At 45.9% G+C, this 27,235-nt stretch overlaps 1 protein-coding gene across 2 annotated transcripts; it reads left to right on the forward strand.

Annotated features, from left to right (window-relative positions):
- The first annotated feature begins 7,702 nt into the window (after positions 1–7,702).
- Positions 7,703–24,573, forward strand: GJA5 (gap junction protein alpha 5). Of its 2 annotated transcripts, XM_040626836.1 has the most exons (3): positions 7,703–7,817; positions 17,281–17,337; positions 21,470–24,573. In XM_040626836.1, the coding sequence occupies exon 3, from the start codon at positions 21,502–21,504 to the stop codon at positions 22,576–22,578; it is 1,077 nt and encodes a 358-aa protein (XP_040482770.1). In that variant the 5' UTR covers positions 7,703–7,817; positions 17,281–17,337; positions 21,470–21,501; the 3' UTR covers positions 22,579–24,573. The 2 variants fall into 2 exon arrangements, with proteins under 2 accessions (XP_040482770.1, XP_008705960.1); XM_008707738.2 differs by lacking the exon at positions 17,281–17,337.
- The last annotated feature ends 2,662 nt before the right edge of the window (positions 24,574–27,235 follow it).

The following is a 27,235-nucleotide window of genomic DNA, read 5'->3' on the forward strand; positions in this document are numbered from 1 at the left end:
CCATTACAGAGACATGTTAATTCTTTTTTATTATGGTGCTTGTGGGAACTTTCATTTCTGAAAGGAAGTAGACTTTCTCACTTTTTGCTCTTGTTAATCACTCTGCCCTTTACCCCACCAGTCTGAAGGAAAGCTGGTATAGTAGTGTCTCCTTATCTGCAGGGGATATGTACCAAGACCCCCAGTGGTGGATGCCTGAAACCACGGTTTGTACCAAACCCTATATACGCTCTGTTTTTTCCTATACATACATAACTATGATAAAGTTTAGTTTATAAAGTAGGCAAGTAAGAGATTAACAACAATAACTAACAATAAAATAGAACAATTATGGCAATATACTGTGACAAAAAATATGTGAATGTGGTCTCTCTCTCTCCCTCTCAGAATATCTTACTGTACTGTACTCACTTTTCTTGTGATGATGTGAGGTGATAAAATGCCTGTATAATGCGATGAAGTGAGGTGAATGATGTAGGCACTGTGACATAGTGTTGGGCCACTATTGACCTTTTGCTCATAGGTCAGAGGAGGATCATCTGCTTCTGGACCCACAGCGGACCACAGGTAGCTGAAACCGCAGAAAGCTAAACCACAAATAAGGGGAGCTACTGTAACCCGCCTGTACCATTTTGTATATATGCCCATTTTTGCACTCATTACATTGCATCCTACTTATTGGTGCCCAGGGCTCTCTCCCCAGCCATGGTAAGTGTCAGGGGGAGGCGGGAACCTGGCTCTCCTTTATCTTTGTATGCCCTGTCCTTGCACATAGTATGTCTTCAGTATACCTTCACTGAATTAATGATTAGCGAATGAATGACTACAGGGTAGGTGCATTTCCTCAGACTCTGGAGGAGGATGCTGTGAAGGAAATATAGTGTCACCTGGAAAAGCAGTTGTTATGTGCTCTCAGGTACAAAGGGAAGGTTATACTTCAATGGCACCTTTGGATGTCTGTTGTGTACAATCTATGTGGCCAGATCTGGTGGCCTTGCTCAAAGGAAGCAATGAAGATGGACATGATAGTTATAGCAATAATAATGATAGCACCATGTTTCCATTGTTAATCTTTAATTTTTTTTCTTTCAAAGTAGTCTCCCTTCCATAATTTAATTTTAATCTTCAGAACAGATTCATGACTCATTGTATGCTGTATGTACGCATGTATCTATCTATATCTGTAATCTATCTATGTGGATATGTGTGTGTATATATATATATGCATTATATATAGAGAGAGAATATTTAGCACTCACTACATGGCAAACATAATATATTTCTCATTCAACCTTCATAACCAATCTATAAGTTTCTTAGTTACTATGTTATTCTCATTTTAAAAGTGAGCCAGATGAGGCTGCCAGGGAGAAAAAAAATTTCCTCTACCCTTTATGTTCAGTTATTGGAGGCTTGAGAATTAAACTGACAGTAGATAGATAATAGGGGAAAATAGGTTTATTCGTATGCATAGGGAAACTAACAAAAGTAGCTAGCTCACTAAAAAGTTAAAGTTTAAACTTAGTAGTGAAAAGGGAGGAGGGAGAAAAGGCTTCTGTGGGAAGAACAAATTGGTTTTTTTAGGAAAGACAAATGAGTTTAAGAAAGTTTGTGATAATGTATGTTTATGAAGGTGCAGTGGTCTTTCTGTCTTCATGGCCATGGAACTGCCCCCCCGTCCCAAGACGGGAGTTATGGCAGCCTTATTTCCCAGAAGTTGCTGCTTTTAGTCAGGTAAGGGAAGCTCCAACAGGCTTCTACCTGTGTCTGATGAATCTCAAATGTCTTCAGCTTACAATAATCTCCCTACCAACTCCAGTGTTCCAAATAGGTCCCCACATGGCAAAAGAGGGTCATATAGCTGCTGAGTGGTGGAGCCAAGATCTGAACCCAAATACTCTTAACCACAAGGTTATGCCCCAAATCTTGTCCATTCTACCTTGAGTATTTAGCTGCCTGAATGTGAGAGGAAACTTTGAAGAAATGGAATAATCTTAATCTCCTAAATGACTCTAATCTTCTGTAATAATTTGACCCCAGCAGCTAAAGTTGAAGCTGGACACTAATTTAGGAGGAGATGTAAACTTTGTTGTTGAATTAGACTTTGAACTTTATCGTGTAAATTATCAAGACAGGCATGGGATATTGCATCTCTATTTTGCAGGCAAGAAAATGCCTCTATCTTGATGTGATTTGTCTGAGGTCACCTGAGTTAATGGCATATTTGGCAGAAAATTTTCTGACCTTGTATTTTATGATTTTTGCCGATAGACCACTTAGACCTTGGTCTTGACTGAAAACACCTTTCAAAATAAAGAAGAAGCAAGCTTTTTTTGGTCCCTGTGAGGTGGCCAAGGATGAATAATTTGTTAGAGGAAAAAGAGGTGTGCTCCAGGTACTCATTGCAAACTCTAGATGTTGCTTATAATGACATAATAACCAAAATAACATTAAATTCACAATCTTCTTGCTTTCAAGGACTTCTTTTCAGATCTAGAGGGCATATGCCATCCCAAGATCTCCCAGAGAAAGGTCTCCCTTTTGTCATAAAAAGAAATCCCTGGACCAGGGACTCTGAAACTCCAGTGAGGCTGCATCCAGTTGTTGCCTTCATGCCCTGAATTTAGTGGGAGAGAATCAGGCGTGGCTGATACTGGATACCTCCTTCTCTTGCCTCTCCTCCTCTTCTTCTCACGTCCATGGAGGCCACTGACCAAGCCCACTATAAAAGAGTTCTAAGTTTGGGATCCCAAAAGATCCCATCCGCCTTAAGCCCAAGAAAAGGTATGAATTTGAGCTTTTCTTTGCGATTAAAACTTAAGATTGAGAATAGATTCATAGACCAAAGCATCAGGGGCAAGGAAGTCTGTGTTTCTTTTGCTTTCTGCTTCTTGGAACGGGGTGTTCTTGCCTGTTTTAGCCACTATCTGGAAAGCAAAAGTCTTAAAGGGGACGGCTTTTGCTTGTGGTGTCTGCATGGCCACTGCCAGAAAAGTGTGACCTCAGCCCACTAACCATGGTTCCAATTACCTCTTTATGACCTCCAATGAGGCATGGGGGACTCATCGCTCTCATAATTAGATGCTGACAGAACTTATTTGCATGTGTTATGGTTGTAAGTTCTAAGGGAGGAGGCTCTTTAAACATCTGGATCACAGTGTCTTGGGAAGGAAACCAGGGGAGTCAGAGAGTCATTGGGTAAAGGGGACATTGAAAGGTCTCCTCATTTGCCCTCTTGCCTCTAAGAAGAAGCAAAAAAAGAAGCAATTTTCAAAATGCCACCTTTAAAAGACTTGTACAAAAAGGTGTTTTTGCCTCTGCCTGGAAATCTCAGATGAGGGTTGTACCACTTTCATTGTCATGGTCAAACACAGTCTCTCTTGCTGGGGTTGGAGCCCATTCTTCTTGTGGCATCTGCGGTCCTGTTTGCTCCCACCTGGAGGGCCCTGTGCCCTCCTCTCTGACCAGGCCAATGGGTTCCATGAGAATTCCTCCGCAGCCATGGCGAGAAAGTGCCTGACCTTTTTCCCACTTATTAACTGACTAATCTTGCACAATTTACCAAACTTCTCTGAGTCCAAATTTTCTTTTGTGTAAAACAGAAATAGTAATGTTGTGTCTACCTCGTAGTGTTGTGAGGTGAAAATGCTTGGTACATCAAAGGCTTGTAATAAATGCACCTTGCCCTTTCTCCTTCACTAAAGCACAACAAAGAGATCACGCTGTATGAACCTGTTTTCCAAAAGATTTTTTTCCCTCACTGTTGGTGGGAATGCAAGCTGGTGCTGCCACTCTGTATGGAGATGCCTCAAGATGTTAAAAATAGAGCTACCCTATGACCCAGCAATTGCACTACTGGGTATTTACCCCAAAGATACAGATGTAGTGAAAAGAAGGGCCATATGCATTGGGGCGCCTGGGTAGCACAGTCGTTAAGCGTCTGCCTTCGGCTCAGGGCGTGATCCTGGCGTTCCGGGATCGAGTCCCACATCAGGCTCCTGGGCTGGGAGCCTGCTTCTTCCTCTCCCTCTCCCCTGCTGTGTTCCCTCTCTCGCTGGCTGTCTGTCACATAAATAAATAAAATCTTTAAAAAAAAAAAAAAAAGAAGGGCCATATGCAGCCCAGTGTTCACAGCAGCCATGTCCACAATAGCCAAACTGTGGAAGGAGCCAAGATGCCCTTCAGCAGACGAATGGATAAAGGAGATGTGGTCCATATATACAATGGAATATTACTCAGCCATCAGAAAGGATGAATACCCATCATTTGCATTGACATGAATGGAACTGGAGGGGATTATGCTAAGTGAAATAAGACAATTATCATATGGTTTCACTCATATGTGGAATATAAGGAATAGCACGGAATACCACAGGGGAAGGGAGGGAAAACTGAATGGAAAAAAATCAGAAAGGGAGATCAGCCATGAGAGACTGTGGACTCTAGGAAACAAACTGAGGGTTTCAGAGGGGAGGGGGGTAGGGGGATGGGATAGTCAGGTGATGGGTATTAAGGAGGGCATGTGGTGTGATGAGCACTGGGTGTTATATAAAACTAATGCATCATTGAACACTACATCAAAAGCTAATGATACAGTGGCTAAGTGAACATAATAAAAAAAAACTTTTTTTAAAGATTTTTTTTTCCTCACCTAACTTTTTTATATCATCATGCATTGGGGACAAATACATATTGAGTACTGCCATTTATACTAATTGTTTTGTCTACATAGTTGACTAGAATGCCAGCTTGCTGTAAACAAAAGATGGCCCTTCTCTCCTACTTAGCATAGGCTGGGCCCATAGGAGTGGCCAGTGAATCTTTGTCTGGGAGACCCTGAGGCATGGTTCATATGATCTTTAGAAGATCATCTTTCTGTCTTTTCATCTCCTAGTAGAAAAAGGTGAAGAGTGCCTCACACAAGCCTGGCACGTAGTAAATGTTGAGTGAAGTCTATTTTGACATCCCACTTTTATAGCCTTTCCCTTACAGGTATTGTTGACCAATTCTTTGGCTTCCTCTCTAAATCCTCTCTCAGTTTCTTCATATTTTTTCATGTGTGACACCACTTTGTAAGACCCTGTCTTAAGCTGAATGTGAGGATGAAGGGGAGGACATGGCAGACCCTCAGTTTCCACCCCTGGCCCTGGCCTGACACCTCCTTTTCTGGGGCATTGTGCATCTCCTCATGGCATCCTTAGATAGGTGGTGACAGCCAGATTCAGCCCCTTTGAATGATCGTCTGGGATCCATAGCCCAAATGACATTTTTCTTAATTTTGTCAAAGTTCTTACCTGAGCCTGGAAGAGACCCAGGTGAGAAATAAACCAGACTTCTGAAGGCCTTACCAAAGCAACGTAGCTTTGAGCCATCGAAATGCACTAGGTACCATCATGAGCACAGGGCCTGCTTGGAGAGCTGCTCCACTTCACTGTGTTAGGATGATCTGAGTTTGAAACCTCAGTCTTCTCCCAGTACTGACTCGGACTTCCTGGGTCACCTCTAGCCACCCATCCTGTTTCTTCACTGCCCTATTTTGCTACCTGCCATGCAGGGTGGGGGCATCTGCCTTCCTTGCCCTGTGCTCTATCCCAGATCGTGGGTGTACCTACAGCTTGGCAGTTCTTCCCCTCTGGGCATTCAGAGGAAAAATGGCGTTCTCCCTTCATCCCCAGCCATAATTCCAGCTAGACTCTCCTTTGGCAGCCAGGGATCTAGGAATTAATACTTCACTAACCCTCCCCACTCTCAGATTATCTTTCAACAGAGACGAATGTGTTCTTTAACTGGCCCATCTCCTTGGTGGAGATAATAAGGTGATTCCAGGAGCCCGCATGTTTGCTAGAGTAGCTGGGATGTAAGGACAAAGCCATAGTGTAGGGATGATCTCTGTTGTGGAGAAGAAACCAGTGTCACCAAAGCTTTCTATGGTTTCACATGCTAAATTCTCTCCTAGGAGTTTGGCCCAGCCATGGTAAGTACAGGCAGGAGACTGCAAAGGTATTGATCGTGCAGTCACATGCACGGCAGTTAGTACGCATCAGACATTGTCCTAAGTGCTTTACACATACTCATTAGTCCTCACGACAACCCTAGGAGGTAGTTATTATTATCCTCAATTTATAAAATTAAGATGCACAGAGGTTAAGTTAACTTGCTCAGTGTTACATAGCTAGTGAGTGGTAGAGCCCCGACTCAAACCCAGACAGGCTGGCCCCAGAATCTGCTCTGATGCTACATAGGGGAAAAAAAGGGAGTGAAACTCTGACTACGGATCCAGAATCCAGAATTTGTTTTCGATAGGGCTGTTGCCTCCCCGGACACAGGAAATTTGGCCCCACATTCTCTCTCCTCTTGCTGACCCTACGCTTATTCACCCATGAAAAATATCACCGCTAAAGAAACAAACAGCTTTTGCAAAATGTTGGAATACATGTGAGCAGTGCTATGTGTGACGGTGATAATGTGAAGCAAAGAAATGGATCTGGGTTCTGGTCCTGCCTCTGCCACTTACTTTACTGTGTGTGACGCTCGCTAGTGGCCTCTCTGAGCCTTAGTTTCTATGGCTGTTTCAGATGATTTCTGGGGTTTTCTTCTCGCTGACACAACACATGGGCTCTTGGTCGTTGGTCTGTCTGGGTTTAGTCCAGTCACAGCAACCTCTGTTGTTGATATCTGTCACACTCTGCCTCAGTCCATGGCTAAGTGCTTAAGTTGAGGAGTTGGGAATGAGGGGAGTTTGAGAGGAGAGATGCCTTCCAGTTTCTGAATTTGCTCGCCTGTGATATATGATCTAACAAGAGATAAGCTTACTTCTATCTCCTGGATTCCAGCTGGGGGACCTGTATGCTTTTGTGAGAGGAGCACAGAGGTGAATTTTGGCTTTGACTCAAACTTCTGATCTCGACCCTACCATTTACCAACTGGGTCACCATGGTTGAATTTCCTCAAATGTAGGAATGTCTACTACTTAGGATTGGAAACTGGAATGATTAAGTGAAATAAAAATGGAATATATATACATATTTTAGCCCAGTGTTGGGCACATAGAAGGTGTTCTCTTTTCTTTAGAGAAGAGGGAGAGAGGAGTATGATCCTGGTCAGTGCCGGTGCCCTCTCCCTGTCCTTTGGAGCTTTCAGTTACCCCTGGTATCTATTCTGAGTGCTGGAGCTCGTGAGTTGTGAGATTGTTTCCTATGCTAGCTGCTGCTCAGCTCACTGATGGGGACATAGTGGAGGTCCCAAAAAGACCTGTTCCATGAAGAAGCACTCTTTTTCTCTGATAGTAGGAAAAGGATGGAGAAGAGAAATCTTTTGGGTAATGCCAGTTTTCCCCCTGATGCCCCATTACAGCCCTGGCCAGAGGAGCCTGGGGAGGCTCTGCGGAGACTAGGGAAGCAGTGTGTCACCCGCCGGCCCAACGGAGAGGGAGGACGCCAGGACTGTGGCGGCAATGACAGTGGAGGGCAGCGGGGGAGGAGAAAGGCTCCGTCGTCTCTTCTCTCCGGGAGAGGAGAGTGGTGAGAAGAGACTGGGGGGGGGGGGGTAGAGGGAAGAAAACTTGTGAATCGAGCAAAGATTCTAAGAGCACGAGGGAGAGCGGGGAGGGAGGGACCTGGGGGGAAGGGGGTGGAGAGTGAAAGAGTAGGAAGAAGTGGGAGGAGGGAGGGCGACAGACACGGAGTCAAAAGGGGGTGGGAGAGCAACTGACAGGCTGAGTGAGAGCCGGGAAGAGTGGGCAGGCAGCGGAGGAGGCAGCCAGGAACCCAGGACTGGGGAACCCCGTGGAAATTCCAGAGAGGAGGACCAGGGAGAAGGTAAGGAGAGACTCGCTTTTAAGAGATGAAACTATCAGTTGGTGGGAAGGAGCCCGAAGAGACAGCCTTGAGTTCCAGGCTGGAGAACAACAGAGCTCCTTCTCTGTACCTGGGGGCTTATTCCCTGCCCCTCACTAGTCCCTGCAATGGTGAGATTGGGATATATGGAGAAGGATGGTTGTGAAGCAGCGGATAAATTACTCACTTGATTTATAAGGAGCTGTAGAAATGTGAGTGGAGAGCCCTTGGAGTTGGTCTACCTCTGGCGGAATTGCTGCCCTCCAGGGGCATCTTCCAAGCAGCTCAGCGGTCCATTTCCAAGAACTTTGGTTAAGATGAAATTGGCCCTTTAAAAACAAAAACCATCACTGTTTTATGGTGCTTCCTCTAGGCTTGGAATCTTTTTTTGAACTGCTTTCCGCAGCATCTAGGGGAGTGTTTTGATTTTTCCCCCCTAAGGCATGTTGGATGGTTTAAAAATATTCCCTGCTTAGTTTCCTGCAAAGTATCATGTCCCCGCTGTGCTCTGTGAGCACTCTGGCCTGCCACTCACTGTCGCTGCTGTCGGAGGAAAGTGGCTGGTGAAGACTCAGAGTGGAAGTGGGGAGAGGTGTCCACTGAAGGCCCCTTTTCCTCCTGGGTACAGGGTGAGGTTGACGGCCGCAGGGCACAAAGATTTCTGTCAACTCCTTGACTTCTCTTCTGAGCATGTGGTGAAAGAACCCAGACTTGGGGTTGAGACACCTGGGTTCTTGTGCCCTGAGAGGCTGTGTGCCCTTGGCCCAGACACTTCCCCCTTCTGGGTCTCAGTTTCCTCATCTAGAAAATGAGGGGTTTGCGGGGTGCCTGGATGGCTCAGTTGGTTAAACACGCCACTCTTGATCTTGGCTCGGGTCTTGATCTCAGGGCCGCGTCTACTCCAGCGTGGAGTCTACTTTTAAAAAGAAAGAAATGGGTTTGAAGTAGAAGGATGCCTACAGTTCCATTCAGCAGTAACATTGTACAAGGTTATGATTCCTTAGGCCCAAATATACCTCAGAATCATGAAAAAGGGAAGCTCGACACAAGGATTTTACATCTGTACTGTGCCCTTGTTCACTTTTAACTCGATTCCCCCTCCCAGTATGCCATCATAATGGAGGGATTCCTGGTTTTTCTTCCTCAGCACCTCACAAGGCTCTGGCACACTGGGTCCGACTGGTCTGAGAAAAGGAAGGGCAGAGTTAGGAGAGTGAGGAGCACTGGACAAGGAGTCAGGAGACCCAGGAGAAATCTAGCAAAACTGGGGAGGAGACAAAAGCCAGTATGTGCAGGTGTAGCACCTTCGTTTGCCAGGTGGCGTGGCTCAGCACTGGGGACACAAGCTGGTATTTATAGGTACCCCAGTCTGACTTTCATATCAGCGGGCCTTCATCTTTTCCACCCAAAGCCTCCAGAGCCCCAGCTCAGCCCAAGAACCCGATTCACTGCTCTCTAGGGACAGCTCTGAACTTTCCACCTTCCGGCAGGTTCCCCAGGGCAGTGGAGCTGTGGAGCCTGCTCCCCTGGCCATTCCTCCACGTCTTTTCCTCACTCAGCAGCTACCAAGGAGCCGTCCCCTGACCACAGTGCGCATGGTGGAGAAAACCCAGGGGTGTGTTTCCTGGCTTCCAAACGGGTACCCTCTGGCCATCCCCTCACCCAGATACATGAAGTTCATCGAGCCACGGCAGTAACACAGTCATGTTGCCCTGCTTTGCTGCCTTAGAACCCCATGGACGTTCATGTTGTTGTTCCCTAGCTGCCTCACTCCTGTCCCCTCTCCTATCCTGGCCAAAAGTCCTAGGCATTAGGACTGGAAGAGGTCTGTTACATTGCCTGTACACTTCTTCGACTAATAGGGAAAACAAAGCCCAGGAAATGAAAGTGACCCATGAGGGATGACGCAGTGAGTCAGGTCAATTTGGTTGGGAGAATACCCTGCTCTGCTCACTTATGCCTAGGCTCCTTCTGACTTCTGCCCCAGCTGTGTTTTCTGAGCCTCCATTTCTCTCCAGGACTCCCTGCTTCTTCCATTTAAGTATCTCTATGATTTTGTTTTCTGGGAGGAACACTCACTTGCCCACCTGCTCCTCACCATCTCTGTTGGCTGTTGGGGGGTGCATGCAGTGGAGGGTTCTGGGCTCTGGCAGCCAGCAGGGCTACCACAGTGCAGCCTGGCACCTTGGGGACTGGCTGATTCCACTGCAGCCAATGAAAGCTGGACAGGGAGCCTGTCTGCCTGGATCAGTCAGGAGACCTTCATTCCTCAGGGCCAGGGACACCCAAGGCCCAGGCTCTGCTCCCTGTCTCAGGGAAGACCTCCCCCACCTGGGATTCTAGCAGGCCTCTGTGCCAGCTGGCCTCACCTTGGGCTTGAGCATTGAGCTGACCAAAGAGGAGAGATGACCCTCTTTCCAGGAAAGTTTCAGGTCTCCTAGAAAAGAAACTGATGCCCTTTCTATAGTCAGATTCTTGGAGAATGACAGCTTGATGCCACTTTTTGATTCAGTTGTTTCTGGGTATTAGCAAATCATGGGAAAAAAATATTCAGCCTTCAACAATCCACTCACTTTCATAAGGAAAGGGAGTTAGGAGGTCTCAGAATCAGAGGTATTAAAATAGCACAGAGGGATCTTAGAGTTTCTCTAATTCAGGGATTGGGCAGAAGGAAGAGTCTGGGCATCTGGAATCACATTTGGGTTAATCAGATTTCAGCTGTGTGACCTGGGGTAAATTATTTAATGTCTCTGAGCCTCAGTTTCTTCATCTGGTTAATAAATGGCTTCCTTGTAAGATTTTATGAAGATTAAATAAAATGATGTACAGGTTTCCCCATTATCCAACATTTGCTTTATGCCATTTCACTTTTACAAAAGATCTACATTATAGCACCTGTTTTCACTGGTGGAAATCTGAAAGAGGATTTTCGTGTTTATGAAATGGTCATTGTATCTTTGCTTTACGCTATTTCGGCTTACAGCTGGTTTCATAGGAATACTGTACTTTTTTGTATGGTGGGGGAAACCTGTATTTAAAATGGTTATTATATATTAAGTGCTCAACGAACAATAGAACAATAGGGTAGAATCCAGGTTACCTGGTTCTCAGCCCGTTTCTTTGAACTACATCTCGTTTGACTTAAGAGCCTTCCCACAATGAAGGCTCACCATGACATGTAATTCTGAGAAGGTACTGCTTGGTTTTTATGAGCACAGATTTTTTCTGGGACTATGCTGACATCTAAGCTGGGGGTCAGAAAATCTAGCTTTCCCTTTCAGCTTTGCCACTAACTTGCCATACTATTGCAATTGGTCAAGTCACAAACTCCTCAGATGTTCTAACTTAGCAACCATCCAACTCAATGGCTTTCTTCTACACATGAGCCAACTGAGGCTTGGTAGGGTGGGGGGTGGGGGGGGATGTCTCATCTAGAATCATAGAGAAACAGCTGGGACTCAGAAGAGCCTCTCTTTCAAGGTCACAGATAACTTCCAGGATCTAAATCCATCCTGGCATCTTCACGATTCAGAACTTCAGGAGGGGTCCCATGTGGTTAGGGGTCGGGATGGCCCTTCTCCAAAGGTCACTGATTTCTCTTCCAAGGAGAACTGAGGCAGCTTCAATCCTACCCTGTGGATGTGCCTTTGGATTGGTTGGTAATCAGATTCAGAAGTGCTACAGCTTTTCAGAAGGCAGGAATTACATGAAGCACACCTTTTATGATGTGGACTCATATGGAGTCCATCTCTAGGCCCAAAGGCTTGACTTAAAGAAAAGTCCGGAACCAGGCTGGACCAATTACAAGAATGAGAGGGGCTTGATCTGAGTGGGGCCCTGTACCTCCTTCTTCTCCACACTTGCCCCCAACGGTCTGCATGCCTAGTGAAATAACAAAGGTACAGTGAAATTAATATCCTTCCCGTCACCCATGTTTTCCTCACCTCCGCCAGTCACCTTCCCCACCTAGTGCCCCATGAGCATTCTTGTTGGGTCACTCTAACCAGCCTGCTGCACTGCCAAATTCTGCATCAGGTTGGCTAGTTGGATCATGCTTGGGAGGAGTCTTTACTGGAAAAGTCGGAAAAGAAAACAAGGAACTAACCTGATTGTCTACTATGTGCCAGATACTGTTGGAGGCGCTTCCACACGTCCGCATACTGTTGAATCCCCATGAGTAAACATTCTCTTTTTTCAGATGAGGAGGAAACAGAGAGGCTGAGTGACTTGCCTAAGGGCACATAACTGGAGTGGGGGCAGGATTCAAATCCCACTACTCCTTAGGAAGCACGAGGCCCACCTCCTATTTTTGTTTCAGTTGTTCTTGTTATGATTTGACATCAATGGAACACCAGAGCCTGTTGTTTGGCCAGCCGAAAACCCGGCAGTAGACACGGCTGCAGCCAAGAGCACTTAGTGGCTAAAAAAGGAAATAACTTTCTATATGTGAATTCTGGCCAAATGGTGGCAGATGCTGAAGAGTCTGGGAATCCTGACCACTGTGGGCTGAGGGCTTCGATGGAATCATTAATTCTAGGAACAGCATATGCAAGGGATGGCCAGCCAAGGAGCCAGGGGCTCAAAGGAAAAACCCTGGGCCTCTTATGGGAGAGTGGGAAAAGCCCTGCTGGGGGAGTTCAGAGACTGGACAGAGTTCCAGCCACAGGTTTGTCACCAGCTGTCAGGGTTAGGGCCTCTTTGATTTTCTTTCCCTTTTAGAGACACAACGGGAAGGTAGGCTTTGGAGTCAGGAAGACCGGCTGCATGTCCCTTACTCAGCATTTGCTACCTCTGAGCCTCAGTTTTCTCTGCTGTAAAATGGCATAATAATTACTTTCCTAGAAGAATTAGTATAAAGGTTAAAAGTATAGTTGTAAAATGCTTCACACATGGAAAACGCTCAACTTAGTGGTATCTGTTAGCCCTATTACTTAACTTCCCTGGACCCTGGTCTTCAGCTTGCCTAAATATAAGGGATTGATTTTCATTGATGTCTAGATTCCTTTCAGCTCTACCATACTATGTATATATGACAAATGGTAGAAATAATAAAGAAATCTGAGTGTCTCATAAATATAATTTTCATTAATAACTGCATAGGTTTTAATCAACCTTTGGGGGTAATTAATAAGGACTTCCCAATATTTCATTGTAATCAAATATCTCCATTTGCCACCACCTCCCACCCACTTCTTATAAATATTTCTTCTTCCAACAATTTAACAAGAAAATTACTTATCTCAGCATAATTCTCCTTCTCCACTTTGCTCCCTTCCACCTTCTTGGCTTTGAAACAACAGTCTGCCAGCAGGGTGTTTCTGAGTGGACCACTCTGTCCTTGCTAGAATAAAATAATGAAATTGTAAGAGAGGTTAATTATCTGCCGTTGGCTGGAGTCAAAGGAAAGCTAAAGTGACACTTCATCTCCTCCATCTGTGTCCTTCCGCCTCTTTCTCATCTTGTCTCCCTCTCCCCTCTTCAGTGATTAAGGTTCAAGAGTGGAAGCCCCCACTGGACTTCTGAGAAAGTTGCCCACACAGCCTAGCTCAATAGCTGTAGCTGTATTACCTGCCTGATTGTTTTACCTGAGGTTGAAGAGGCTACCCCAAAACTCAGTCAGGAAAGGAGTAGAAATTCTAAATGTGGGAATTACCCCCAAGCATTTACAAATCAACTCCCGATTCTAACAGTCACCTTGAAAACATCCCTGCAGCACTCACCTTACGTCAAAGCGGCCAGCCTCTGACTGGTAAGGATTTTTAAAGAAAGGAACTTTAGGTGATTTAGATGGAATCTGGCACAGTTGTTAAGGCAGGTGTATTGCTGTCAGACAAGACCAGAGCTGGGTTTGGTGTCAACTCCACCACTTACCAGCAAGTCCCCGTCGAGTGACGTTGCTCAGTCAACCTTCCTGAGCCCGTATAAAGGGGACGGGGATGATCCCTACTTGCTCGAGTTGTTGAGACAATCAAATGAGAAAAAATATATCAAGAAACTTGTGGAATGTCTGGCACATAGTGAGATCTCAATAGCTTAATTTTATTATTATCATTATCACCAGATTCAAAGTCTCTTGTGTGTAACTTTAGGTAGACTAGAAAATGGAGCTGAGACTCTCCAAGGATAATGAAGATTGCTGAAGTAGCTGAAGATCAAGACCACTTTCTCATGCAATCCTCCCTGCATCTCTCCATTTTAGTGAGAAACTGTTGGGGGGAGGGGAAATCAGAAAGACGTGTATTCATGAATAAGGTACAAAAGAGTTCTGAGATGATGTTATACTTAGTACTTTACTTTATAAAGCCACCTTTGATGTCTGGTTTAGCACAGGAGCTCAATAAACACTTTCTGAACTGAGCTGCACTGACGTGAAACTGTGTCCAAGGATCCTTGAAGTGAGGCCCTTTGGGTCCTTTCACAACAGAATTCTCTTAATTGGGAAGCTCTGTGCCACATTCCATTGTGGATGAGCGGAATTATAGCGTGGGCCCAGACTGCTGTTATTATTACTGTGAATAACAACCTTTATCGAGAGCCAGAGATCTGTTAGATAATGTACAGAACGTGTGTCATTGTCCAGAATTAGACTCAGACTCTCCGGAGTGGTCTTATAATCTAATTTTGACAAACTTGAGTGAGCGCCCCAGTGATCTGTAGGGTGGAAGTGGAGAAGAAATAGTCCACAGTGAGCGGACGTCTCTGCTCTAGACCCAGCCAGTCCTGCTCTGCTGAGCCGAAGGTGCTGTCACAGGCAGAGGGAAGGCTCAGCGGCTTCTGTCTTCCTGGTGTTCTGGTCAACACAGTCATTGTGCAGGTGCCCCAAGGTCACTTCCCAGGGAGTCCCTCTATTGGCATTAGGTGTTTTGAGTGAGCTGAACACAGTAATTCATTTACTGTAGTTGATTTTTTTAAAAGTGCACAAATCAACCTACCGGGTGCAAGGCACAATCTTAAGCACTAAGAGGGAGGAGAGGGCAGGGGGACTTGGGAGGAGGACACAATGATGAACAGATATGGGGCTTGTCTTCAAGGAGCTCAGGGTAGGGTTGGAGAGAAAATACACAGCCAATAGAGCAAATAATTCTCATTATGTATTTGAAACCCCAGTGGTTTTACAGTTCAGTTCAAGGCCCAGCTGCTGACTTGGGGTGGTGGGACACAGAAATTAGAAAGGCTACTATGTGTGGCTCCAGAGGACAGAATTAGAATCAATAGAAGAGAATTTTCAAGGCATCCCTATAGTATCTTCTTACTCCCTTGCAATATGCTTTCTTGAGCAGAAGAGACAGGGTGCTGTTTCAGCAGTGTGCTGGATGGCACCTGTCACCTGCAGCCTACGTAGTTTATGCTGCAGCCACTACTAAAGGACAGCCGCAAGCAGGGTGATTATTGACTGTGTCGTGCTTTCTGTCCCCACCCCACTTGAGGGCTTTGTCCCATTAGGGTCTGCCCACAGGAGCAAGATATGTACTCAACATGGTCTATTGTAGGGGTTGAGAACTACTCTAAACTCGAAGGTATGGCCTCCAAAGCTCTCCCTAATCTGCCTCTGCCTATTCTGCAGACTACCTCCCTGTTCTGCTCATTGTCCTCTAATACCATGCTGGGTTCACTCGGTGGATTTGTTCATGTGGTTGCCTTTGTCTGGAATGCCCTTATCTCTCCTGTACCTCCCCTCTCCCCCCAACTCCTCTCCTCTACAAACTTCACTTCCACCTAACTCCTACTCAAGGGTTGCCTCTTTGGGGAATCCCAGTATATTTGCACATTTGGTTTAGTTTGTCCCTCACTGGACAGTGATTTTCTTCAACATAGAGTCTAACTGATCTTTGGATCCCTAACTTCTACTGCATAAGCGGACACTCAGTAAATGTTTGTGAAGGTGAACTGAATTGTTCTTTCCCATAATCCCCTCAGCATCCCACCCAGTCCTGGTCACATCAAGGGAGCATCATAAATATTTGCTTGATTGCTTAAAAACTGACTGCCAGGCTTTATCACTAAATGGCAGTCATGTCTCAAATAACTCAATGCCCAGGGTACAAAGGAACTTTTGAAGTTCTGAACTGGGGAGGCATAAGAATTAATGGGCTCCACCCTTAGAAGGAAGATGGAGGGAAACTTTCTGGTGTGCACCAGACCTAATAAGAAACTCTGGAGTGGTCTAGGTTCTACCTCCATTTGTCTTCATTTCTTGAGCAAATCTCCTACCTTCTGTAGATGTCTCCTTCTCTGCAAAACAGAGGCAATAACCATCACTCCACAAAGTGGTTATGAGGATTCTTCCATTCAACAATAAAAATTGAGTATCTATGTGTCCTGAAGATAGTCAGTCATGAACAAAACAAATGTGGTCCCACCCTCTTGGAGTGAAGAAGAGAAGGGAGGAGAAGCACATCTTGAACTGTATAAGGTTTTATTTATTTATTACTTTTTTAAGAGAGGCGGTGAGAGAGAAAGAGAGGTGGGGCAGGGAGGGAGGGAGAGGGAGAGAATCTTAAGCAGGCTCCACACCCAGCACAGATCCCAACACAGGGCTCCATCTCACAACCCTGAGATCACGATCTGAGCTGCAATCAATAGTTGGCTGCTTAACCAACTGAGCCACCCAGGTGCCCCTATAAGGTTTTCTTTTTTATTGCTGGACTTAAGGAAGATTTGAGCCTCCCTAGGATCACTTTGTAATCTTACTGCTAGATCAAACATTTTTTTCAATCATTGGGAAAGCATTTATTATGTACCTAATGTGAGAACTTAATGCAAAAAGAATACAAAGTAGAAGACAGGGCTTTTGACTTTGAGAAGTCTATTATTCATTTGAAGGGAAAAGCTGTTAAATCCTTGAGGGCAGGAATCATGCCTGGTTTTATTAATTCAACAGGTATCATTGAATGCATAATATGTGCCAGGTCTGGTGCCCCGTAGATATCATTTTCAGTACCCAGAATAGTGGTAGGCACATAGCAGGGACTCAAAAAAGTACTTGTGGTTTGGCTGATAGAAAATTTTGGAAAATTGGCACAAGGCAACATATAAGTGTGAATGTATCCTACATGTTGAACAGTAATTTGGAGTCTTTATTGTTCAGGATACTTCAAAATGGGCTGAGATCAATTTGAGAAAAGAATTCTCCATTTCTACCCAGATCTGTGGGATCAGAGGAGGAGGTCCTATCTATGAATTTATGTTAACCTAGGACGCGCTAAGTTGGTTTTCTTTGAAAACATTGGCTGTGTAGGGAGGCAACAATGCTAACACTAGACTGGGAATGTAGGTATCTGAATTTTATTCGTAGTCATATTATACGCAAAGTAAGGGAATAAAATGATCCATGCTCATTATACACAAAAGCCCCCCTTTGGCCCTTTCCCTCTTATCCAAGCACCATGGCACTATTACTAAACAAGTTCCTTGGTGACTCTTCCAAATGTTTGTTTTGTCCCAGGATGTGACATGTTGAAAGAAGATGCTGAAGGTGTTGGAGTGAAGAAACTACAGAGTGGTGATGTTCTCATCTGGGTTCTAGGGACCGTCTCTTGCCTTGGGGATTTCAGAACTTATATCACTTGCAAAGGGCTGTAGAATTCAATTACCCAGGGCTCCTTAGGGGGCCCTGAGCTAATGAGGCCCTTCCCTACCCCCCTAAGCCAGAGTCAACCTCCTGCCATGTGTTTCCATAGCACTTCCCTAACGTTAACACACATCAGGCTTTATTGCAATGTGTTTGATCTTTCCCCTTCGTTAAGAGATATAAAGGCAGTTAAGTTCAGTAAAGTCAGAGATTCTTTTGTCTTTTTAACTGCTGTGTCTTTAGTGCCTTGCATGATACCTGGTAACCACTCATATTAAATGGATGAATGAAAGTGAAGGACTTTGTAGGTAGAGGGGATACAAGGAGCTAAGACAAAGGGGTGAGAAGGTGTGGGCAATGTACGTGTGTATGGAGAGTCATGTAGCCTAAGTATGCAGTATGTGAGAGGAACAGGGAAGAAGGTAGGATGAAGCTGTGCTGGGGAGGATCTCAACTACAAGTTAAAGAGTCTTACCTTTATAAGCAGAAGCAGTAGGAAGGCAGTGAAGATCACAGCTAAAGCAGTGAGGTATATTATTACCATTGTACTTGATAGAATTTATTCATGGCATGGGCAGCTTCCTCTGCCCCTCCTAACACACTTCCTGCCAAGAAACGGATAATAATCTACAAAGCATTTTATATGCTCTACACCCAGTAAACTCAATGGGTATCTAAAATACATATTTCTTTGGCTGAGGTTGTGGGGGACCTGAAGGGACCCAGTTTAGCTGGGAAACTGACTTTCATATTATAAACTGAGCAGCTGGTACATGGTAGCAATTTTAAGTTTCTGTGCCCTCGCCTGGGTCATCCAGGAAGTCACAAATGAGACTTGTCCTGCACCCTATTTGCTGCCACCCCCACCCTGTCAGCTAGTCTCTCTGTTCCCTTCCCATGAGGCAGGCTATCTGATGTCACTGTTTTTCTCCTCTTCCACGATGTTCCTTTCTAGTACCTGTGTTTTCCTCCTTCCAGGTGGGATTCCTTGCACCACAAGTGAGGGGGTCAGCAGTCAAGCCTCTTGACAGACCAGACCAAAGCGTCACATTCTTTGCCTGGCCCTATTTTTAGATCTCCTGGGGGACTTGCAAGGAATGAGCATCAGAGTCAGAAGATCAGGGGAAAAGTCTTCAGGGATTGAGCACAGTTTGGAAAACTTGCCCCCAATTTTTGAAGAATATGACATTTGTCTTTCTTTCTTTTTGTTTCTTTTTTATTTCCATTTCTGTTTCCCTTTCACTTTCTCCCCTTCTGCTCTTACACGTGTTTCTCTCTTCTTTGTAATGCACTTCTCTCTACTTTCTTTCTCTCTCTCCCTCATTCTCTGTTCCTGTCTTCCCCCACCACTTTCCTTGCTAGTAAAGGCTGCCTTTTATTCTTCAGTTCTTATACGCTTAGCACTGCGCTAAGTGCTTTTTATACATCACCTCATAACACTGGAGTATCCTCATTTTGCAGATAGGGAATTTGAGATACAGATCCAGTAGCTTTTCCAAGCTCAGCGATATTAATAGGGATTTGAACTCCACTTAGCTACCCCCAAACTATATTCTCTTAACCACTACATGGTCTCTCTTTTTCCATTCCCAACTCCCGCTTGTCTTTTCCCTCTTTTTGCTCCTCCTCTTCCCTTCTCTCCCTCTCCTTCTCCCCCTCCTCTCTCTCAGACACTCAGCACATCCTGGTCCCTGCACATGTGTGGATGGCCCTGAAGGTGCTGAACACTATGCATGTGCCTAGAAGAGATGACAGACCATTCAAACTCTTATCTAATCATCCTTTTTCCTTTTGAGCAAACGCTCCACAATTTTCCACATTTGGAGGCTAAGGGAGGGGGAGCCTTCACCAACTAAGGGAAAGGGCAGGTGTCTGTTCACAAACCAGAAGAAAGGCCTCAAGACCTGGATGAGTCTTTGATATGGAGGGGGACAGAGATAAGGCCCTTTCCACTCATGTGTGGACTCTCAGGGTTGGGGAGCAGGGGCCTGGAAGAACAGGGCCAAGAAGCTGGTCTCTGTCAAGGTCTCAACTCAGGAGTCAAGGAAGCCTGCACCATGAAATATGGCACCCCACCCTGTCCTTCCTTATTTGCATAAAGAATGCTAGGATAGGAACCAGGAGCATATTGGCAGCAAAGATGTGAAGGTCAAGGTTTGAACTTGACAATCTCTAAGATCCCATTAGATTCTGAGGTTTTATAATTACAAGAAGGGAATATTTATGTTCAGTTCCCTCTTTTTTTTTTTTTTGTCATTCTGTTGATTAGGATTGGTTAGAGGTTTAAGACATAAGAACATTTATTGCTCATCAAATAAGAATTCTGGAGGTAGAAGATTCAAGAGCTGATTCAGAGGCCTCCCGACATTGGTTGGCATTTCTGAGAATCTCTGGACAGCTTCAGACATCTTGGCTCAAATAGCCCTGTCCATGGGCAGGAAGTAGTGGGGGTGGCGGGGTGGAGGGACGGGGAGGACCTCCAGTGAGTCTCCCTCCATTTACTGGGGGATGGAAAAACAGTTTCTAGAGCACTCCCTCTACATTAGACTCTCACCATACCTTGCTGACCAGATCTAACTGCAGTGGAGACTGAGAAAGTGAAATCTGGCCTTTTCACCCTGCTAATGCGATGCAGACAAAGAATAGGGAACTGATTTGCCATACCAGAGTCTGCCACGCTTCATTCACTCAACTAAGATTTACTAAGCACCCACTCCAGGCCAGGCTCTGGGCCAGGTGTCGATGATACAGAGGAAAAGGCAATCTCTGTTCTCAAGGAGCCCCTACTAGAAGAACACAGACAGGCAGAAGGCCACAAAACAAGAAGGCAGGTGCTAGGAGGGAACTGAGTGTCCCTAGGACCACCACAGGAGCTGGAGAGGCTCAGCTTGAAGGAGCAGGGAGGGCTGGAGGGAGCCATGACTGGGTTAAGTTCTGAGGGTTGATAGGATTTAGCTAGGGGTGAGGGGGCATGTAGGAGGTAGCTGGGAAGAAGGCATCTGGGAATCTTCCGGGATGTGGCTTGGCAGAACAAAAGGAACTAATGGGGACAGACAGGAAATAAGGCTGAAGAAGCAGGAAAGGGCCTGCTGAGAGAAGGTTCTATGTGGGACATAATGGTGTGGGGCATTTATTCTGGATGAGGAGGTCTGTGCATGGGACTTCCTGCGGGAGGACAAGCAGCTGTACCCCTGAATGGCTGCACAGCTCTGAGGTATAGGAGACTGGCATTGCCAGCTGCCTACCCACCGGGGGAACCTGAGCACTCATCTGCAGTGCCCAGAGCTGGTGTGGCCCAACACGTTTTTGTTCGCCATCTCCCAGTACAACTGGGGATGGTTCTGAAAGTCAGAGGATGCATTCTGAGAGGCCAGACTTCCCACCCCCACCCTCATTGCTTCCTCTTCACCCAGTTTCACCTTCTGGAACTAAAATAATTCTTTTTCACCTGGTGGCCATTCAAACATATGGAACATTTGAGTTATGATTCCCCAACATATCACCTCATTTAACCCTCACAACTCTAATGCAGCTGTTTTCCATCCCCATTTTACAGACAAGGATGCAGACTAGTGAGGCACACGGCCAGACTCACGAGAGCAGAGAGCAGTCCTGTGTGCTTCCTACTTCACCCGTGTTTCTCCAGGCATGGTCTTCACATGGCCCGCCTTAGAGCAACCTGGCCTGTCTCAGAGTAAGCTGGGCTGCCTCAGAGTAACCTGCACTGCTCAGGGCAGATCGCAGTTCCAGGGACGGCCCCAGACTTCCCGAAGTAGACTCTCTGGAGATAACAGTACAGAACCCACTTGTAACATGCTCCTCAGTTGATTTCTAGATCCATTCAAGTGTGGGAATCACACTCTAATCTTGCTAACACGAGCATTTTTAATCTATTTCCTTTTACTTTTGCTGGCCTGGAAAAAAGAGCTTTTTAGGTGAATTTGGCTCATGAGTCGCACTTTGTTAAAGAATGGATCGGTGGAATCCTAGAGCATGATTGGACCCTCCAGACTTCGCAGAAGCATCCCTCTCCTTTCTCTCTTTCTCTCTGCCCCATTTGCAGAAGTCCTCGTGGCCATCTCCTGCTGAGCCAGGATGGGTGACTGGAGCTTCCTGGGAGAGTTCCTGGAGGAAGTACACAAGCACTCTACAGTGATCGGCAAGGTCTGGCTCACCGTCCTCTTCATATTCCGCATGTTGGTGCTGGGCACGGCTGCCGAGTCATCCTGGGGGGATGAGCAGGCTGATTTCCAGTGTGATACCATGCAGCCCGGCTGCGGGAACGTCTGCTACGACCAAGCCTTCCCCATCTCTCACATCCGCTACTGGGTGCTGCAGATCATCTTCGTATCCACACCATCACTGGTATACATGGGCCATGCCATGCACACGGTGCGCATGCAGGAGAAGCGGAAGCTGCGGGAGGCTGAGAGGGCCAAAGAGGTCCGGGGCACTGGCTCTTATGAGTACCCAGTGGCCGAGAAGGCAGAGCTGTCCTGCTGGGAAGAAGTGAATGGAAGGATTGTCCTCCAAGGCACTCTGCTCAACACCTATGTCTGCAGCATCCTGATCCGCACTACCATGGAGGTGGCCTTCATTGTGGGCCAGTACCTCCTCTATGGGATCTTCCTGGACACCCTGCATGTCTGCCGCAGGAGTCCCTGCCCCCACCCCGTCAACTGTTATGTATCCCGGCCCACAGAGAAGAATGTCTTCATCGTCTTTATGCTGGCTGTGGCTGCACTGTCCCTCTTCCTCAGCCTGGCTGAGCTCTACCACCTGGGCTGGAAGAAGATCAGACAGCGTTTTGTCAAGTCTAGGCAGGGCATGGTTGAGTGTCAGCTTCCTGGCCCCTCTGCTGGCATAGTCCAGAATTGTACACCACCCCCTGACTTCAATCAGTGCCTGGAGAATGGCCCTGACGGGAAATTCTTCAATCCCTTCAGTAACAAGATGGCTTCCCAGCAGAACACCGACAACCTGGCCACTGAGCAAGTGCAAGGTCAGGAGCCGATTCCTGGGGAGGGTTTCATTCACATCCGTTATGCCCAGAAGCCTGAGGTACCCAATGGAGCCTCCCCAGGTCACCGCCTTCCCCATGGGTATCAGAGCGACAAGCGCCGTCTCAGCAAGGCCAGCAGCAAGGCCAGGTCAGATGACCTATCAGTGTGACCCTCCAGTGTGGGGGAACCAGGACCAGGTGGGAACAGAGGAAGCTCATAGAGGGAAGATGTGTCCCTACCAACCCCATCTCTCATTCTCATACCTGCTCTGCTCCTTTTGGGCTTTGGATCTCAATGGCATTGCTCATTTATTCCAGAAGGTAGGACCAGAGCTCTTCGAGTGCAGGCAGCGACATGGCTACCCATCCAGGTTGCTGTCCCTTCCCATCCTCTACCCAGTGTACATAGAAGGCTTTCAGATTCTTCAGTCAACAGGGTAGAAGAAAAGGGAACAGAGGTAAATCTAGCCTGGGAGGGATAGCCAGAAGGATAGAATGGCTTTCTATATACCAGCCACATACCAGATGGGTTCTCCAAGTTTCTATGGCTTCCTTGATCTGATCACCTTTCTTCTTGCAAGGAAGAGCCCAAAGTTCCCAGCCAATAAAGAGCATCAATCAAGGACTTTACATTAGATGTGGTCTTGAATCTGTTGTCTCCATGGGCCAAACCTTGGAGTGATGGTGAGGTGGCCTTGGGCTGCCCTTGGCTGTCCTCCCTCTACCCAGTCTTACTTAAAAAGAGGTCCTTGGAACTTGACCAGCAGCCTCAACTTTACAAGTGCTTTGGTATGTACCTCTGGCAAATGTCCCACCTTACTGATGCTGCAGCTTTACTTCTGCCAGGGTGACAACTAGCCCATGGGGGTGCAAGCTCCCCCAGGGAGTGACTGTATACACAGGCTCCACTGGAATCCCTGCCACCACCTGTCATCTTGCGGCTCTTTTACAGCTCAACCCGATGATAGAAACCATCCCATCCCCTCCTCCTTTGGCTGTTCACCCAGTGCTCCCTAAAGACCTTATCGACCAGAGTGCCCAAGAAGCCGTCGTCCTCTCTCAGATCCTGACCAGATCACCAGCCACAAAGGCCATTGGAATTTCCCTAGGTCTTATTAAAACAAAGAGGGCATTGTGCTTCTCAGATTCCCTTTGGGAAAAAATAATTCTGCTGTGAAGATAAAAATAAAAAAAAGAGAAAATACTGGAAAACGTTTTTTCCCTCCTATTTATTTCCCTTTCTGACTGCCAACTTAGAGTGCCAAGAGGAGGTGTGATGACAGCTATGGAGCTCCCAGATCTCTGTCTCCCTGGAGGGCTTAGCAGGGGCATGGAAGTGGTAAGGGAATCTCCAGCTTTCTTGGCAGGGGCCTCATTTTAGAGCACAGAGATTCCTATGTCTCCCTGATGCTCCTAATGAGACAGCTGGAAAGCAGTGGTGACTGCGGAAAAGCCCTGCCTTCCTGGGGACTGGCCTGGTTTCTCTGTTCAGTCCATCCATAATAGGTGGATACTCAGAAATGGATACCGAGACTTAAAGGGAGATGATTACTTTTTAAAATGCATGCGTGTGTGTGTGTGTGTGTGTGTGTGTGTGTGTGTGTACACTGACAGGGTGTATGAAGGGGAGGGGAGTCTGAAATAAGTAAAGGAAAACTTAGAGGAACTTGTGACTTCCTGCCCTCACCTACAGATGCTGGCAGAGGGGCTGAGCCTCACTGTTTCCAGTGGCATTGGCCTATGCAGATGAGAGGTTGGAGTAGAGGAGGGAGCGCTCAGAAGGAAGCTCAGCCTCTGCCCCCTCCCCATACATCTCCAGGCCCATCAGCTGATGTTTGGCTGCTATTGGTAGGTGGAGAGAAGGATGAAGGTAGAGAGATGGAAGGGACTGACTGGGACGCTATTTAGGGAAGAATGACTGGTCATCAGAGGTCCCTAGAGAGGATGCCTTTTTATCTATTGTCTGGCACCGGCATTAAGATTCTCTCTCCAAAACAACAACAACAAAAAGACTCTCCTTTCATCTCTGAAATGGGTTTGTTTTGTGAAACGAGTGTTCTTGGATTAGAAATCCTATGAGATCAGTCCTCGATGATGGGACTTTCAGGAATGAAATAGGAAATAATACGTGTAGTTTGTCTTAATAAAATTTGGCCCTGCTTCTATCTCTTTTTTGTGTCCTTTCATGCCATGACCACGAAAGAAGGATGGCAGACTTGGTGGGGGAGGGAAGCATTCAGATTCCACCCATTAGTCAGTAATGCAAACAGCTTTGGAGTCAGGCATGCAAGAGTTAAAAATCTCAGCTGCTGATTTATAGCTGGACTCCAGCAAGCTACTTAGTCTCTGAACCTTGGTTTTCTCATCTGTAAGTTGAGCCTCAGAATATCTATGTCGTTGGGTTGTTAAATGAGAGACTCTGAAGAGTTCATCAGAATGCCTGGGAAATAACAATATGTCACTAAACAGCAATCATTGATATTGTTGTCATTATTATCTTTATTATTTTCATTATTGTGTTGAATGCATAGTATTTGAAAACCTGGGATATTGAGATATGGTTCTAGAACTTCCCCTTGTGGAGCTCACATTTACCTAAGGTGGTCAGTTTAACTCAGGTCAAATTAATTCAAGTTAATTCAGAGGAAACAATTGGAATAAAATTAAATGGGAATTCATTTATTATCAATTCTAAGAACCACAGGCTCCAGGAAGTGAAACATATGACAAAACCACTGGAAGATGACACCTGACCTGGGCCGTAAGAGGCTGAGGTTTTAGACAAGTGAAGACCTCAAGAATGGCTCTGTGAAATGGGTCTTGGTGTTCCTATTTTACAGACACAGAAACTGAGACCCAGGAAATTTCTGTAACAGTGAAAGCTTCTCATTGGCCTCTCTGATTGGGATCACATCTTTGGAAGAGGAGAAATGATTTTTGCTCCAAAAAAGGGTCAAGGGACCACCTAGCCCTTGAATAACACGTGGGTGCTATTTCCTAAGAAACAAAAGCTGGGGAATACGTACACAAGTATTATCTGAACTACCAATCAGTGTTGTTCAGCAGGGCAAGAAAGCTCTTTTAAGATCATAGAACGCATCTTATGACAGCAGAATTGAGACTCGGGGGTTTACCTTGCATCTGTCCAAGCGCAAGGTGCTCAGCCCAGAGGTGCCTGAATAGTCCAAGTGGAAAAAGCATCTGAGATCCATTTTTTTCCCCTAGAAAAGAAGCAGTGCATCTCATGGTTTTATAAACATAGCTATTAACATTTAACAGTTTATATTACACCCAGACAGCAAAAGCTAAGGGAACTTATTTTACAGTGAGTAAGGTTTCAACCTTATGTATCTGCCCTCATTTTCTCTTCCTCTTCCCTTTAAAGGTTTGTCACTGAGGAGGGTTAGCTGGGTGGTAATATGGTGAACATATTCTGGGTTGTAGGCCCCTGCAGGCCCCTTTCCTAATTTCCTCTCTCCAGCACCAGATAAGATCAGAATTTATACCATTAGTATTTCATGACTGTGGTTGAAGTATCTCAGTGCTTAAATGCTAATAATACTCTTACGGAGAATCATAGTATGAATGAATTTCAGATTTCTTCCTAATAGCAAATTTTCCCAGCAGAGAGAAAAAGAGAACAAGGGCTCTGGGCACCTTGTAGGTGTTTTGAAGGATTGCTTTCATTATGTGCAGGTGAAGAAAACAGCAAAGTTGGACGGGTTGCCGAAAATAAGCTTTATGCTTCCCAATCCTCTGTAGTTCCTAGGAGCCCCTGCAGTGGGTCCATGGATTGAACAACAAACAGAATTTACAAATGATAAATATGTAAATAGAATAGGATCAATAGTTTTTCCTCTTGTTGGTTACTTGATGGTCATCAGAAATGAGTATGATCTATAGTTTTTTACTGTTCTTTCCATTGGAAAAGAGAAAAATTTCACTCAACAAACATCTATTGAGCACCCACTTTGGACTGGGCACTATGTCAGTTTTCAGGAATGCAATTTTATAAAACATATGATTCCGTCTTTTGGAGCTTACGGTCTAGTGGGGAAGACACCCAAACACAAGTAAACAAACAAAATAATTACAAATTGTGAAAAGTGCCAAAAAGGAAACAGGTAAGATGCTAACAAAGGTGGAGGAGGGATGTTCCTCAGAGAGGCCGGCAGAAAGGAGGTAACACTGAGGCTGAAATCTGACAGCTGAGAAGAAGCCAGCCACTGATGACTAGAAGAACCCAAGTAGGAGAGCCCAAACTCCTTCCAGGAAACCTCAGAATACAAGGGACCCTGACTTCGGTCTGGTCCCACATTCTTGAAAGACACAGAATTCAAGCAGCACCTAAATAGCACCTAAAACAACACCACTCGGCACCAACCGTTACAAGACACGTGTGCTTTTTCAGTAAAAGCCTCAAGGGACAGAAAACTCTCTTTACTCCAAAAAGAGAAGGGAGGTCTTAATTAAAACAACTAGATATCATATGTCAACATTCTAAAAAGTCCTATTTGATGTTGCAACTATTATTTCCACCAGGATTGATTCTTGTAACATGCTTGGGGACTTCTAAATCGGGCCCATTCCCTAGAGTCCAGGCTGGTGGGCAGAGAAGACTGCATCCAAGGCGGCTGGGAAAGAGCCAGCAGGGTGTGGTCCAGAGGAGCCTTGGCATCAGAGGAGTCAAAACAGTGAGACATCAAGTGCACAGAGAGGGGGGCAGTGAGGAAGGAGGCAGAGCACAGCGGTGGGGAAGCCAGGCCACAGAAGTTGTGCAAGACGCCAGGCACGCAAGCATCGCTGGGGACATGTCTCAGCCAGCAG

This window comes from Ursus maritimus, unplaced genomic scaffold (assembly GCF_017311325.1).
Source record: "Ursus maritimus isolate PB19 unplaced genomic scaffold, ASM1731132v1 scaffold_12, whole genome shotgun sequence".
In the NCBI taxonomy this organism is placed as follows: Eukaryota; Metazoa; Chordata; class Mammalia; order Carnivora; family Ursidae; genus Ursus; species Ursus maritimus.

What these genes read in the sequence shown, in the direction of transcription:
- GJA5 (XM_040626836.1), top strand. Translation starts at nt 21,502, where the DNA reads ATGGGTGACTGGAGCTTCCTGGGAGAGTTCCTGGAGGAAGTACACAAG.